This window comes from Canis lupus, chromosome 32, assembly GCF_048164855.1.
Source record: "Canis lupus baileyi chromosome 32, mCanLup2.hap1, whole genome shotgun sequence".
Taxonomy (NCBI): Eukaryota; Metazoa; Chordata; class Mammalia; order Carnivora; family Canidae; genus Canis; species Canis lupus.
In genome coordinates this window covers 13,469,516-13,486,373 of record NC_132869.1, presented here as the reverse complement: position 1 = coordinate 13,486,373, position 16,858 = coordinate 13,469,516, and the positions used below count along the sequence as shown (strand labels likewise).

General features: G+C 43.4%; 1 protein-coding gene across 2 annotated transcripts in view; it reads left to right on the top strand.

Moving 5' to 3' along the window:
- The first annotated feature begins 8,243 nt into the window (after positions 1 to 8,243).
- Positions 8,244 to 16,858, top strand: part of EPB42 (erythrocyte membrane protein band 4.2) — a 20,525-nt gene continuing 11,910 nt past the window's right edge. For both annotated transcript variants that reach the window (XM_072808958.1, XM_072808957.1), the window contains exons 1-6: positions 8,244 to 8,392; positions 9,561 to 9,746; positions 10,567 to 10,800; positions 13,954 to 14,072; positions 15,518 to 15,622; positions 16,515 to 16,692. In XM_072808958.1, coding sequence (XP_072665059.1) covers positions 8,272 to 8,392; positions 9,561 to 9,746; positions 10,567 to 10,800; positions 13,954 to 14,072; positions 15,518 to 15,622; positions 16,515 to 16,692 — 943 coding nt within the window. In that variant the 5' untranslated portion in view covers positions 8,244 to 8,271. The remainder of the gene's footprint in view (positions 8,393 to 9,560; positions 9,747 to 10,566; positions 10,801 to 13,953; positions 14,073 to 15,517; positions 15,623 to 16,514; positions 16,693 to 16,858) is intronic.

The window sequence follows — 16,858 nt, the reverse complement described above, 5'->3', positions numbered from 1 at the left end:
TACTAGTCCTCTCTTTTTCACTTTGGCTTCCTTTAAATAATTTTCTCAATTTTAGCCAGTGCAGTATTTTAAAAATGCTTGTGTGATTGTTTCTCCCTTGTTTAAAGTCCCATTCAATAGCTTTCCAGAACTCTGAAGATAAAATTTAAAATCCTTAACTCAACTCTGCAAGATTTAGCCCTTACTTTACCTCTCCTCATCACAATCTGTGCTCCAGTCTCATGACCTTCCTTCAGTTGCTCCCTGAAGGTCTTTACACATGCTGTTCTTGATCCTCCCATCCCAGCCCACCCTTGCCCCATTGCCTACCTTTCTTTCTAGTGTCTCAGCTTAGCTATTCCTTTAGAAAACCTTCCCTGACTTCTACACCTAGGTCCAAGAACTCAGAGCTTGTTATCACAATAGCAAGCAGATAATTAATAGTGTAAGCACTTGATACTGTTTCCCCTGCCAGAATATAAGCTCCTTGATGGCAAGGACACATCTATCTAATGTATTACTCCATTACTAATGCCTATTACAATTCCTGATGCATAATAGTGCTCAATTAAGATTTGTGTCACAAATGAATTAATGAATCCTTCCTGCGTACACACTAGCTAGTTTTTCTGGCGGAGGCTGGGACATTGAAAGGTGTGGATGCAGTGGAAAGCAGGACAGAACTTTCTGGCCACTTGTCCCTCCAACTTCCTTGCATCTCTCCTTTTCCCAGTTCAGTCAAAACACAGCAGTCTGTGTCTCATTATGGGCTCCTGCAAAAGTGCCCCAGCTGAAATACTGCCCATAAGTGAGTATTTGTGGAGCTCCCTGGGAATTACATCAGGAAAGAGAAGATTGTCTTTGCCAGTACCAAAAGTGAAACAAACCCCAAAAGGAATACCAGACCACAACTCCCCCATTGCCCTCCCATAGGTCAGAGGCTCACAGTGGAGAAAACAGTCTTCTGGTTAGCCTTTTCTTTTAATATCTATTCATTTAAGAGGGAGAGACAGAGACACAGAAAGAGACAGAGAGAGACAGAGAGAGAGCGCACACAAGCTGCGGGGAGAGGCAGAGAGAGAGGGAGGAGCAGGCTCCCCACTGAGCAGGGAGACCTTATACGGGGCTCTATCCCAGGACCCTGAGATCATGACCTGAGCTAAAGGCAGTCACTTAACCAACTGAGCCACCCAGATGCCCCTTAGTCAGCCTTTCTTTCTCTTGCAAGTTTTTGTTATTTTTCAAATAATAACACTATATTGTCATGGTATAAAGATACTAAAGGATATACAGAAAAAAAGAGCCATATACCCAGTCACTGAATTTCCCTACACAGAAGCCATAACTTCCCAGAAATATTCTATGCAAACACAAACAAATTCATATATATTCTCCCTCCACACTCCTTATACAAAGGTAGCATACTGTTCACACTGTTCTGTACCTTACTTGTTCCATTTAATGATATAGTTTGGAGATTGTTCCATATCAGCTTATGTAAGGCTACTTCATTCTTTTTCACATTTGCATAGTTTTCTATTGAATGCATGTCCCATAATATATCTATTTAGTCCCTTATTTCTGGACATTTATGTAGTTTCTGATATTTTGCTATTGTAACTACCAGTACAATGGATATACTTGTATAAATTTCATTTTACATGTTTGGTTATTTGCATTAGAATATCGAGAAGTGAAATGGCTGATTCAAAAGTATAGACATTATTCAGAATATTGAGTAGATTTCTTTTCTTTATGACTTAGTTTTTAATGAAATAATATTGTGGTATAAAGATGTTCTCTTTTTATCAATATATAGGATGCTCCTTGCATAGAAACACTATTAGAATCATATCTCATTTCATGATTGGATTGTTTGTTTCTTTGGTGTTGAGTTTAATAAGTTCTTTATAGATCTTGGAAACTAGCCCTTTATCTGATAGGTCATTTGCAAATATCTTCTCCCATTCTGTAGGCTGTCTTTTAGTTTTGTTGACTGTATCCTTTGCTGTGCAAAAGCTTCTTATCTTGATGAAGTCCCAATAGTTCATTTTTGCTTTTGTTTCTTTTGCCTTCGTGGATGTATCTTGCAAGAAGTTACTGTGGCCGAGTTCAAAAGGGTGTTGCCTGTGTTCTCCTCTAGGATTTTGATGGAATCTTGTCTCACATTTAGATCTTTCATCCATTTTGAGTTTATCTTTGTGTATGGTGAAAGAGAGTGCTCTAGTTTCATTGTTCTGCATGTGGATGTCCAATTTTCCCAGCACGATTTATTGGAGAGACTGTCTTTTTTCCAGCAGATAGTCTTTCCTCCTTTGTCAAATATTAGTTGACCACAAAGTTCAGGGTCCACTTCTGGGTTCTCTATTCTGTTCCATTGATCTATGTGTCTGTTTTTGTGCTAGTACCACACTGTCTTGATGACCACAGCTTTGTAGTACAACCTGAAATCTGGCATTGTGATGCCCCCAGATATGGTTTTCTTTTTTAAAATTCCCCTGGCTATTCGGGGTCTTTTCTGATTCCACACAAATCTTAAAATAATTTGTTCTAACTCTCTGAAGAAAGTCCATGGTATTTTGATAGGGATTGCATTAAACGTGTAAATTGCCCTGGGTAAGATTGACATTTTCACACTATTAATTCTGCCAATCCATGAGCATGGAATATTTTTCCATCTCTTTGTGTCTTCCTCAACTCAACACCAAAGAAACAAACAATCCAATCATGAAATGGGCAAAAGACATGAAGAGAAATCTCACAGAGGAAGACATAGACATGGCCAACATGCACATGAGAAAATGCTCTGCATCACTTGCCATCAGGGAAATACAAATCAAAACTACAATGAGATACCACCTCACACCAGTGAGAATGGGGAAAATTAACAAGGCAGAAAACAACAAATGTTGGAGAGGATGCGGAGAAAAGGGAACCCTCTTACACTGTTGGTGGGAATGTGAACTGGTGCAGCCACTCTGGAAAACTGTGTGGAGGTTCCTCAAACAGTTAAAAATAGACCTGCCCTACGACCCAGCAATTGCACTGTTGGGGATTTACCCCAAAGATACAAATGCAATGAAACGCCGGGACACCTGCACCCCGATGTTTATAGCAGCAATGGCCACGATAGCCAAACTGTGGAAGGAGCCTCGGTGTCCAACGAAAGATGAATGGATAAAGAAGATGTGGTTTATGTATACAATGGAATATTACTCAGCTATTAGAAACGACAAATACCCACCATTTGCTTCAACGTGGATGGAACTGGAGGGTATTATGCTGAGTGAAGTAAGTCAGTCGGAGAAGGACAAACATTATATGTTCTCATTCATTTGGGGAATATAAATAATAGTGAAAGGGAATATAAGGGAAGGGAGAAGAAATGTGTGGGAAATATCAGAAAGGGAGACAGAACGTAAAGACTGCTAACTCTGGGAAACGAACTAGGGGTGGTAGAAGGGGAGGAGGGCGGGGGGTGGGAGTGAATGGGTGACGGGCACTGGGTGTTATTCTGTATGTTAGTAAATTGAACACCAATAAAAAATAAATTAAAAAAAAAAAAGAAAAGAAAATGCTCTGCATCACTTGCCATCAGGGAAATACAAACCACAATGAGATACCACCTCACACCAGTGAGAATGGGGAAAATTAACAAGGCAGGAAACCACAAATGTTGGACAGGATGCAGAGAAAAGGGAACCCTCTTACACTGTTGGTGGGAATGTGAACTGGTGCAGCCACTCTGGAAAACTGTGTGGCGGTTCCTCAAAGAGTTAAAAATAGATCTGCCCTATGACCCAGCAATTGCACTGTTGGGGATTTACCCCAAAGATTCAGATGCAATGAAACGCCGGGACACCCGCACCCCGATGTTTCTAGCAGCAATGTCCACAACAGCCAAACTGTGGAAGGAGCCTCGGTGTCCATCGAAAGATGAATGGATAAAGAAGCTGTGGTTTATGTATACAATGGAATATTCCTCAGCCATTAGAAACGACAAATACCCACCATTTGCTTCAACGTGGATGAAACTGGAGGGTATTATGCTGAGTGAAGTAAGTCAGTCGGAGAAGGACAAACATTATATGTTCTCATTCATTTGGGGAATATAAATAATAGTGAAAGGGAATATAAGGGAAGGGAGAAGAAATGTGTGGGAAATATCAGAAAGGGAGACAGAACATAAAGACTCCTAACTCTGGGAAACGAACTAGGGGTGGTGGAAGGGGAGGAGGGAGGGGTGGTGGGGGTAAATGGGTGACGGGCACTGAGGGGGGCACTTGATGGGATGAGCACTGGGTGTTATTCTGTATGTTGGTAAATTGAACACCAATAAAAAATAAATTTATTAAAAAAAAGATTTTTAAAGCAATGTCTACAACCAACATGGAGCTCAAAACTACAACCCCAAGATCAATAGTTGCATGTTTGGCAGACTGAGCCAGGCTGGTGCCCCTGATAGGGTAGGCTTAAAGAACAATCATGGATTGAGAACATGAATTAATATGAATCACCTCTTTAAAGGAGAGTGACATGGAGTTGACCTGCTTTGGCTTTTAGGCCTGTTTCTAGTTCTCCCTGTTTCCTGTTTTCACAGTTTTCTCTTGTTCTATGATGGTAGTACAGTAACCCTCATAGTAAGACTTCAGTAAATATGTTTGATAGATTATAATGTATTGCATTTCCATGAATACAGGTTTCTCAAATAACCGTGTGAATTCCCCCCCTCCTTTGAATGCTGGTAGGGAAAACTCAGATTCTCCCACATAGGCATCATTTACTAAGTCATCAATCAAGATGCCTTGATTCAGATGGGGAATTTTCCATGCTGTTTGATATCTACCAGGGCCCTTGGAATCAATGGATGAAACTTCTGAAAAACCCCTTTCTTGAAACAATTATCGTTGGCTGGATTTGGTATACTCCATTAGTCCTTCCTGAGAATGCTCATCCAATGTGACATCAGATGTATGTTATTGTTTGGTGAGGCATGGCAATTGCTGGGAGGAAACTGAAATGGATTGAACAATGTATATACAGGGGTAAAAGTGTGTGTGACTAAAACCATGCTCCTTGGTATTAAGTATGCCACTGACAGCCACTGTAAGGACAATAATGTTCTTCTGATTCTGCAGCCATATTGATCTCTATGTTTCTATCATTTACTAAAACGCAGAAGACATCATGATTATTCGGATAGTTGTGGATGCTTGGCATTGGATATAGGTGAAAGAACATCACAACAAACAGTACAAAAGATTGACAATGAGCACTTAAATTAAATGTTAACATAACTCTATAATTAGGTGTAAAATGCTATAATATATATGGGTTTTAACTGAATGGAAAATCATTTTGAAAGACTTCACGTATTAAATAAAATACTGGAGTACAAATTAAAAAAAAAGAATCATATCTCATTTAAGCACATCAGAATCACTTAGGGATCTTCCAAATAAACTGGGGTTAAAATATATTAAGTGTTGTTTTGCTATCCAGCATATATTCCCATTCCTCCTGGGAAGAATTACAGCTGTTCTTGAATCAATCAATCAACTCAACTCATTCTTTCATATAAAGCCATGTGTTTTGTTTAAATTCAACCTCATTCCTAACCAAAGCAATGGGATATGTTGACTGGCCTAAATCATGGCAACCTAATAGGTTTTAGACATATGATCCACTCAATATTCTGAATAATGATAAATATATGTATTTTTTTAAATTCCTAAATGAGTTCTACTTTTGTGCAGTTGAACATTTCCACAAATGGAAAGTCTAATCATGATATTCCAATGAAAATCTGAAGAACAAGATTTCAAAATGTTCATATATGTAAAATGAAGATAACAAATATTTAGAAGTTGTTAATTTTCCTGCTTCCTTTATATACCCTTGGTACCATCAACAGCCTGGAAATTATGTACCAATTCTTTATACTTTATCACTTTTGATGGGCTTTGTGTTATTATACAAAATAAATGGGTTCTTAAAATTTAAAAAAAAAGTATAGACATTTAAGATTTGGGTAAATATTACTTAATTTCCCTTAGAAAGCTATATCAATATAGGGGTGCCTGGGTGGCTCAGTTGGTTAAGCATCTGCTTTTGGCTCAGGTCATGATCCCAGGGTCCTGAGATGGATCCCCGTATCAGGCTCCCTGCTCAGTGGGGAGTCTGCTTCTCCCTTTCTCTGCCCTTCCTCTGGCTTGGGCTCTCTCTCTCTCTCCAATAATAAATAAAATGTGGAAGGAAAGAAAGGAAGAAAGAAAAGAAAGAAAGAAAGCTATGCCAATTTACATTCCTATTAGGACTATAAGAGAGTAACTCTTTTCCTACACTATCACTAACTCAGAAAGTAATCAAACTACTTTATCTTTGACAATCTGATAGGTGAAAGAAATGATATCCCAGGGTAATTTTATTTTGCATTTCTATTGAATGAGGCTGAACATATTTTCATGTATTTAAGAAACATTTGAATTTTCTTTTCTGTGAATTGTCCATCATATCCTTCACCCATTTTTTAAAAATTCATTTGTTGTTCTTTACGTATTGATTTGCAGATACCATCTACATTAAGGAAAGTAGCACTTTGTGTTACAAGTTCCAAACATCACTCTCAATTTGTTGTATATCTTCTAACTTTATGGGTTTTTCCAAGTAAAAAAAAAATTAAGGAATAAAATTTACCTATTTTTCCTTTATGGCTTCTCAGGTTTGTGTAATATTTCAAAAGGCCTTCCCCATGCTGACTTAAAAATAAGTCTCTTATCTTTCATTCTAGTACTTTTAGGATTTAAGTTTTTACATATAGTTTTGACCCATTTGGAATTTATTTTTGTGTATGGTGAAAGGTAGGAAACCAATTTTATTTTGCAAGCTAGTTTACTCCCCAAACCATTTATTAATGAATCCTTATCTTTCCTCCTGATTCAAAGTACCACATTTAGCCCATATTTAATGAGTACATTTTGGTCAATGTGCTTTTTCAAGTGCAGTGATGTTATACTATGTTTTAATATCTAGGAACCGTGGTTATACTACATAAGAAGTTAGAAAAGTAGCATGACAAGGCCTACTAGATAGTAAAATACATCTTAGATATTTTAATCTAAAACATCTTTACATCTTCTTAGATCTTTTTAGATATTTTATATATTTTAGGTATTTCCTTTTGAACCTTGGAACCAGCTTTTCTATTTTCAGAGAAGAAACTCGTTAGTATTTTTATTGGGAATGCATTAAACTTAAGAATAGCATTCTAAATTATCTTTTATAATCATTTTTTAGTTGACCCGGGGTTCCAGGTAAAAATCACATCATCTTCAAATAATAAAATATTTACCTCTTCATTTCTCATGAAGAATCTTTTTTTTGTGGGGGGGGAGTAAAAAGGCAGCAGCATCATTTCTTTCTTTAAACATAATAAGATTCTTCAAATGGGCAATGGTTCAAAGTTTTGAAAGTATAAAAGTGTAAATAGGAGAAAGTCATCTTCCTCTCCCATTTTCCAGCTTTCCTCCTCACAGGCACCCAATGTTCTTTGTAGTATTTTTTATCTCTTTCTATAGATATTCCATTTGCATGCAGGCCAGCACAACTAGCCCTGAGGATGCTCCCGGTAGCAGTCTTAGAAGCCCCAGCAAAAGCTGGGCTTTAGAAAACCAAAGAGAGTCAAAGAGGAGGTCCTTTCCTGTGTCTTGTCTCCTCAGTGACTAAACAAGTAGAAAAAGAAGACATAGGCCCTGACTCCCAAGGGAGTTCCCAACCTTCTCTGGAAGAGTGTCGAAGATCTGACAGGCTTAGAAGAGCTGGGGCTCTGACTTCTACTTTTAGGACATTTATTTTTCACCAACAAATTCTACCTCCTTATCTGTTTCACACAGATGAATCCCAGACACACAAGTTCTATCTATATATATTACCAAAATAGCCACAAACATCTAGCAACTTGAAGATGATATGTTTAGAACCTAAGATTTGGAGTTGGATGTGGGCCTCCAGTTTATGGAGTCTTCTCTCCCAGAGTCTTTTAGTGTTGTTCAGGTAACATCTCTGAGGGTCTCTTGAGACCACTGGAGCAATAGGCTTAGAAGTTTCATCTCAGCTTCTCTAGCTGACAGATCCTCCCCCATTCTACTCCCTGCTCCAGCTTGGCACAAGAGATAAAATGAAAAAGGGTAACTCCTAGCAGCTGGCCCTGGAGATAGCAGTGGGGAGGGAGCAAGAGAAAAGAAACATGTAGGAGGAGTGGAAGGAAACTACTATTTACATATTCTTAAGCCAATGAAAGTACCTCCATCATTTTCTCTCAGGACAGATTCAGAGAGGCAGCACAGAGCAACAGTTCAAGATAGTCATTTCCGGTGGTCAAGTAGAGAAGGGCAGCCTGCAGCCATGGGACAGGGTGAGCCAAGCCATTTCTCCATGGGGCTTACTTGACTATCAGTAGCTCCTCCATATAACATGTTTTATTAATAGGAGTAGGGTGGTGGTAGAAGTGATTGTGGTATGACTATGGTGGAGGGTGGTTGTAGGTGCTGGTGGTAGGAGAGATAACCGTTATGTGACTCTGGTGGGAGGGCAGTAGTAGGTGGTGGTAGATGTGATGGTTGGTGGGGCTATCTTGGGGAATGGTAGTGGGTGCTGTGGTGGTGGCAGCAATGGTATGGCTATGGGTGGCAATACAGTAGGTTGTTGGTGGCAAATTGGTGGTCATAGCTGTGACAATGATGATGACAGTTAACATGGAATTATGTTCTTATCATTAACATGGATTTATGGCATCACAAGATGATTATTCTCCCTAGGTTGTGATACTTACAGGAGATAACCCTGGGGAAGCATGAGGGTGTCATTGCCTCAAAGCTAAGTGGGAGAGAAGGGGAGGATGCAGAAAGCTCAAGGGCCTCTCCATAAGTCTGTTAGTATATTTACAAGACTCACTGTAAAATAAGAACTGCCTGATAGACTGTCGTAACACTCTCAGACCCCCCTCCTTGGAGAGTTTTCTGGCCTGCATGGTGCTGTGGGTTTGGTAAGCCTTTAGGTGAAAGAGCCAAGTATGACCTCAGGTGAGTTGGTTCTACCACCTCTGGCTCTCATTCTTCCCAACCATAAAACAGGAGAATCGGCTCAGTGATTTCAAAACCAGCTCTAAAAATTATCTGACTGTGTCTGAAGAAGAAAGGAGTAGGGATGAACAAAATTGTGGGTTTTATTAATTATTTTTTGGATAGGAACCAGAGAGGAAGGTCAACAGTGAGAGCAAGCACTGCTCTTACTAATAATAGTAGTAGTCTCATTTAATGGGACTTCCTACATGTCTGACACTGTGCTAAGTGTATTAATACATTAACTCATTTAATTTCTCCAACCTGCAGGGAAGGATGATTATTCTAAGGAAGAGGAAACTGAGGCTCAGAGTGGTTAAGTTACTTGCTTTAGGTGGCACAGCTAGTATGTAAGTTGAGACAAGGATTTGAACTTCAGTCCAACTGTGACTCTAAGGGTCTCTGCTTTTACTTAAGTTGTCACATTTACCCAGTCTCCATTATTTCTCTTTTCAACAATAGCCCTGGGGATCAAGACCTGCGACTTCCAGACAGCAAGAAACAATGAGGAGCACCACACCAAGGCCATCAGCTCCCAGCACCTCATTGTGAGGAGAGGGCAACCCTTCACCATCATCCTGCACTTCCAGGCTCCAGTCCAAGCATTTATACACACCCTGAAGAAGGTAACCCTCATTGCACAAACTGGTAAGTGGGACTCTTTGGTGGCAGGACTCGGGGGCTCCAGGACCTCCTCAAGGAACAAAGGGGCAAATGGCCCACACTGCACTTGAGCCTCAAGAAGTCCTGTCCACCTGACAGGGTTGTGGTGAAGATGAGATAACATGCCTAAAAAAAACAATGTTTATTGGAGTGCGTGGGTGGCTCAGTTGGCTAAGCCACCGACTCTTGATTTTGGCTCAGGTCATGATCTCAGCTCCTGGGATCAAGCCTTGCACTGGGCTCCACATTCAGCGGGGAGCCCACTAGAGGATACTCTCTCTCTCCCTCTCTCTCCACCCTTCTCCCTGCTCTCTCTCTAAAATGGGTAAAATAAATATTTTTTTAAAAATAGTGTTTATTGTGATTCAGAAGTTGTTGAGCATCATTATCACTAAGAGGTTTCTTTTGACTACAATTATATCAGTTTTGTAGAAAGGCCAGAATGGAACTAATCTAGGCTTAAGATAACATTTAATTGCTGCTATTTATTGAATTTGTACTACATGTTTGATATTGGGCCAAGTGCTTCACATGCAATACCTCATTAAGATCTTACATCTGCCCTACAAAGAAGGCATACTACTACGCCCATTTTATACAGTATGAACTTTTTCTTGGTGTAGGTCCATGAGCACTGAGAACTTCTGCTCTCCCACCATGCTTTAGGCCTCCCATTACTGGATGGGTTGCTTCCATTCTCATCGAAAACCAATTCTCACGGTTCCAACTTTGTGATACTTGACTTTATTACTCTGAATTGTGACTGGAAGGTCCAAATGACCAATTCATCTCTGTGTGACTGCAGGAGAGTACCCTTCCAAGGCCAACAAGACCCAAGCCACATTCCCAATTTCCAGTTTGGGGGACCAGAAGTGGTGGAATGCAGCAGTGGAAGACAGAGATGACCAGTCCTGGAAGGTCTCTGTAACTGCACCCGCAGATGCTATCATCGGCCACTACTCACTCCTGCTACAGGTCATGGGCAAGAAGCCACTCCTCCTAGGCCAGTTCACACTGCTCTTTAACCCTTGGGCTCGAGGTGAGTTTGGACCTGAGCCAGCCTGGGCTGTACAGGGACTCAAGACATAGTAGCTGGGGCACAGCTTTGGCAGGAAATGACCACTCCAGGCCCCAGAAGATAGTTCCCTCTAAGAAGAGCCTCAGTACTCAGTTACGGTACCTGCTCCCAGGATGAATGGCCTCTCAAACCCAGAGTCTGCATTAGTCTCACCCTTGGCAGAAGCAGCCTGTGGCTTCCCACTGAAAGCAAAGGCTTATCTCACCATCAAACCCTGGTGCTGGGTCAGTTACCTTGGTCACAGGAGCAGAGACTCCCTGAGATGAGCCTGGGAGAGCTATTATTTTGTTGTTGTTGTTATTTCATTTTTTATTTTTATTTTTTTATTTTTATTTTATTTATTTATTCATGAGACACACAGAGAGAGGCAGAGACATAGGCAGAGGGAGAAACATGCTCCTCACAGGGAGCCCAATGTGGGACTCCGTCCCCGGACCCTGGGATCACGCTCTGAGCTGAAGGCAGACTGGGAGAGCTATTCTTTATTGTGACAGTAGGGGGGCTGATAATTGGAAAGTGGTTCAGGAATGGATGCAACCCAAGGGACAGGCTTTTCTGTTTCCTCCCTGGGCTCTCATTGTCTGCATCCAGGATAAATCCAGATTTTGTGAGACCTGAGGTTTATTTATACAATTTGGGGGACACTCTTTAAGACAATGGATACAAAAGCTTGAATAGCTCAAGTCGAAAAGGTCTGTGCTAGGGAAGGGCTTCAGCTTGATCAGCTCCACAGTCAATCTGCCCTGTTTGATTGTCTCTGCTTCTCTTCAGTTGTACATTCTGTTCTTACTACAGGCTGCTGGGTCCTCTCCACGTTGACCTGTCTAAATATTCAACTAGCAAATTAAACAACTAGTGTCTTGTAGCTCAGTAGACTAAGGGTGGGCTTTCCTGAGGTCTGGTGACCTTCTGCAGCCCAACCAGTGGCCACCTCTGGCAAAGCTCAGCCTTGGCTGTTGGGGCTATTTCATCTAGAAAAGATCATTAGACATGGTTGACAGGCCCCGAACACAAGGAGGGCATCTCCTCTTCCTTCCCATTCTAAAGGTTGAGTCTGTGTTTACTTTGTAAATCTGCCACACAGCACCTTACCCCTTAATCCTTGGCACTTCTTGAAGCATTGCTTGGGGGAATGGAAAACAATTTTGACCAGCTTTCCTGTCCTTGCTATCCCAAACAACAAGAGCAGAGCCTTTTTCTTTCAGGAGTTTTCACTGCCAGCCTGAAGGGCCCTCATTATAAGGCAGAGCTGGAAGACAAAAGGAAACATAGGGAAGCAAAAGAAATCTTCCCGGGTTCCTCCAGCCAGTCCCTGACTCTCCTCCTATGTGGCATCTGAAACCCAGTGGGTTCCCTCTCTCCACTTTTCTTGCTGACGGTGGAGTTCTCCAATCCCCCTTCCTTCAGATAGCCCTTCTTATCCTACGTTCAGGCTCTTATTTCTTGATCCAAGGGGATAAGCAGGTAGAGTAACAGATGGGAACCAGTGCCCATTCAGGTGCACCTGCCCCACGTAGGTACATGTGGAGTCAGGGCCCCTTCAGCTGGGGGAGGACCCATGGCTCTTGACATACCTCCCTCCAAAGTTGAGGCTGTAATGTACCTGCTTTGCTGACACCAAGCCCACATCCAGAGCTAGGCCCTCATGGCCAAAGCAAAGACACAGCAAAGATTGTTCTGAGACCATGCTCAGTTCAGTGAGAACTCTTAGTCCTGCCTCTATACTTGGTGACCTGCCTAGGAAGGCCTCTCTATGTGAGTCCATATGGAGATCTCTGTGTGCGCAGGGGTGAGTTATTGGCTCTGCTTATCTGGAAGGTGATTAAGAGACTTTCGGATTATCTGAGACTCAGTCCTATTTTAGCATACTTGGAGATGAGACTCTTGGATTTGAGAGGAAATTTTACATCCTCTAATGAAAATCCTATTCATAAACAGAGAACTTTATAAAAGGGTGCCACATCCCAGGGGGGAATCCACAGGTGATGCTACCTGTGCCCTGATAAGGTACCTCCCAGAGCGCTGCAGAGCCTGGGGCCAAGCACCTCAGTTCAAAATTATTTCATAGAGAGTACTCAAAATGGAGGGACAGGAGTCAAAGGCTCCTCAGGCACATGGTTCTGTGATTTTAGCCCTCAGTTTCTTCAGGGCTTCCTGATTTTTAATATCCTATCCCTCTGTTGTTTGGGGTACCCTCATCCCAGCAGATGGCTGGAGGGATAATCTGGAAAGTCTTTTCTCTTATTAGTCCCCAGGAACAAACCTAAGCACCCTCCTCCCCTCCCCCACCCAGCAACAGGTGCAGTGTGAGACACTTGGTAAACAGTGCAGGTCCCCCTACTACTCCCAGCTTCCTAGAGGTCCTCCTTAAAGCCCACCACCCTCCTCATGAACCCCAGCCCAACCCTTTGAAGAAGGTAGCAGGAGAGGCATGAGAGACTGTGGAAGTCTTCGACCCACTCAGGCGCCACCAGGGCTTCCCCTCCAGCTTCTACTTCACCCAGCTTCACTGTGCCCTCTCACCCTATCTTACCAGACGTTCCTCTTCCCTTCTGCTCACCATGTCGATCTATGTTTGATCGGGTTTTTTTCTGAAACACTATTTTTTTAACACTTAATTTTTAAGTAAGCTTTACACCCAACGTGGAGCTCAAACTTACAACCCCAAGATCAAGAGTTGCATGCTCTACTGACTGAGCCAGCCAGGTACCCTGAAACACTATTTTTAAATTGAATTTATGAGACATAACAGGCCCACTGGAAAGTTCCCTAGACTGCTGCCAAATTCTCTTGGGCCAAAAGCACTCTGGTGGGTTTTTGAGAACCAGTAGGCTTTTTAAGGTTGGCTTGTTCCTGTCCATTTGGCTGACCATGAAAGCCACCTTGGCTAACCCAGGGACTCTGACCCCTTTACCCACTCTGCACCAGAGAAGAGTCTGGGTCCCAGTGGGGTCAGTGAAAAAAGGGAGTTCTTCCCCAGTCTTTATCAGGCCCAAAGCTGAAGGGAAGGAAGGCCTGCATCCAAACCTGAGCTGGGAAGGGAGGGCAGAGCCCTAGATGCAGAGGGTGGGCCTAGCATCCCACTGGCCCTTATCCCTGCCTGCTTTTCACCAGAGGATGCCGTGTTCCTGAAGAAGGAGTCTCAACGCAGGGAGTACGTGTTGAACCAGCATGGCCTCATCTACCTGGGTACAGCTGACTGCTTCCAGGCAGAGCCCTGGGACTTTGGCCAGGTATGGGGACCTTTGGGGAAGGACAGGGGCCAGTGATTGCCCCATAACCCTCAGTGTTCAGTCCAGACAGAACTGGCAGGTCCAAAAGGCTATAGGTTATGAGGTCATTTCTTTTCTTCTTTTTTAAAGATTCATGCCATAAGTTTATTTATAAACATATTGAATTCAAGAGTTTGATCCATTTTTCAAAGAGATTGCACCTCTTAAAATGTTCCCTCCCCTCCACATCTGTTTAATGGCTTAATTAAAACACCTTTATTTCTTAAGCAGTTAGAAGAACACAGGTCACCTTGGCTACTGTACAGAGTATCTGTCCCACCTTTTGGGTTGCCTGATGGCTTTCTTCCTGAAACTTACTAATAAATAAGCAAATCCAGATTCGAAGTACATAGTCATCAAAATTAGTAACTTCCACTTGTTTTCTGCTGAAAATGACAAATTCCTCTTTGGGCCCTCCTCACAGTGGCTCCTACAGACCACAGAGGTTGTGAACCTCCAAATGCCCATCCCAACATAGCACTGTTGGGAGTTCTGCGAAAGGCACAGAGACCCAAGATGGAAGAAATGGTGGGACCACACCAAATCCTCCTGTTTTCACAATCTTGCTGCCTGGTGTGTCAGAGAGGCTTCTTTTGGCAATTACAGCCACGTGGTGCCTCTCTTTCCTCAAGGCCATGTCAAACCATCCTTCATAGCTTCGAGTCATCTTCCTAAAGACCATGGCACATCAACCCTCTGTTAAGTTCCCACCATCTACAGAATAAAAACTAAATTCCCTGGCTTGGCACCTAAGGCCCTTCATAGCCAGGCCACTGTATTCCTTTCCTCAAAAGCCACCCACCTCCAGCTTCAAGCCATCCCCTGAACAAACAGGCTGAATATGCCTAGAATACCTTCCCTCCTATATCACCCCAGAAAATTCCTACCCATCTTTGATGACCATCAGAATGTTTTCCCCAGCCCCCAAAGGTAAGAGTGACTCCACTATGCCCTCTGCTTTGGGTTGCCATTTCTTCTAGAGCCCAGGCCATGTTGCTGAGATCTGTAGTCTAAGTGCCTACATGTCCCTCTCTGCTCCTAAACTGAGGGTTCCTCAAGAGCAAGAGCTGCCTTGGTCTCCTCCCCATGTGGGTCAGTGCTGGCAGGAGCAGTAAGAGCACACCAAATGGGAAACAATAGATATGAAACAATACAGCTTTGGTCGTCAAGGACTGATGCCCTGTCTCCCTGTCGGGAAAGTCAGACAACAGAACAGGCAAAGGATGGGACTGCCTGGACACAGGGACCAGGGGGCATGGTGGAAGGAAGGGAAAAGCCAGAACTGCCATGGGAGATAAGAAGGCAGGAAGGAGTGGAATCTGAGTCTGGGAGAAGGATGAGGTGATGGTGGGTTATAAGTACCCAACCTAGAGGCCTTTCATCACGGTCCTGTGTGGTCCTTACAGTTTGAGTGTGGTGTCATCAACCTCAGCCTGGGCTTACTGAACTTGGACAAGCAGGTGGAGAAGTGGGGCAACCCCGTGCATGTGGCCCACATTTTGGGCGCTTTGGTGAGTGAGGTAGGGAGGGAGGGGAGGCCGGAGTGGGGAGGAGATGAGACAGGAGCCCTTGCCAGAGCAGGTCACATTTATGGCCCTGGAAATCTTCAAATCACAAATGGTCCCTTCTCCCAGGGTATGGGGGTCAGTTCCTGGACAAAGTCTGAAGGAGGAGGGAGGATGATAGCATCCACAAGGGAGATAACACCAAAGGGAAGTGTCATCCCTTGGGACACAAGCCAGGAGGACTAAAACTGGCTTGGATTTCCTCAGGGCACTCTTCTTTCCTTTGCCTAATCCCATCAGCCCAACCTGCAGGCTTAGGTCCAGGGGAAAGAGAGGGTGCAGCCTATCTTACCCAGTGTTTGCTCAAGTGGCCAAAGGGGCTTGTTTCATTTCTAAATTATTCCTAAGAACATACAGACTGGGAAGGTAGTTTGGCACTTCCCACTGTTCTTTAATGTCCTTTCAGAGGAATAATGAATTCCCCATTTCTGCTGATGCCTCTGGACTCCCCTCTGAAGAGGTGGAGAGGGACCAGGTCAACCTGTGAGGAGGAGGAAGCTTGGGATAAGTGGGCCTTGAGGCCTCAAGTGCAAATGACCTCAAAGGAATCAGGGTCAGGCAAGTGAAGGAGCAGTGAAACTAGCCTCCAATGAGAGGCAGCTCTCTTGCCCCTCTTCTGATGTGAACTCTGTTTGCCATTGTAGTCCACAAACCCCAGCTTCCAGAGGACTAGATAAAAAGGAGCATTTCCCAGATCCCACCCCTAGAGTTTATAATCCAGTGGGTAGGGTGAAGTCCAGGAATATCCAGAAGATTCTAAGCCCTCCTTATACACTCCGCCACCCCGAGGCTATTCTGTCCTGGGCCCCACATAACATCCATACCTTTCCACAAACAGCTGCATGGTCTCAAGGAGAAGAGTGTCCTGCCCACTCCACGGACCGACACCACCCAGGAAGGGGTCTTGCTGTACAAACGCCGGGGCAGTGTGCCCATCCTGCGGCAGTGGATCACAGGCCAAGGGCGACCTGTGTATGATAGTCAGGCCTGGGTGTTTGCCGCAGTTGCTTGCACAGGTACAGAGCTGGCTTGCCTACCGCACCCACAGGTCACCTTGGCTACTGTACTTGCCTTCTGGGTTGCCCCGTGGCTTTCTCCCTGAAACTTCCCCTGCCCTAGCCCCAGTAGAGCAAGCCCCAGGCCTCTGTCATATATTCTGTAAGCCCGCCCTGCTGTATATGC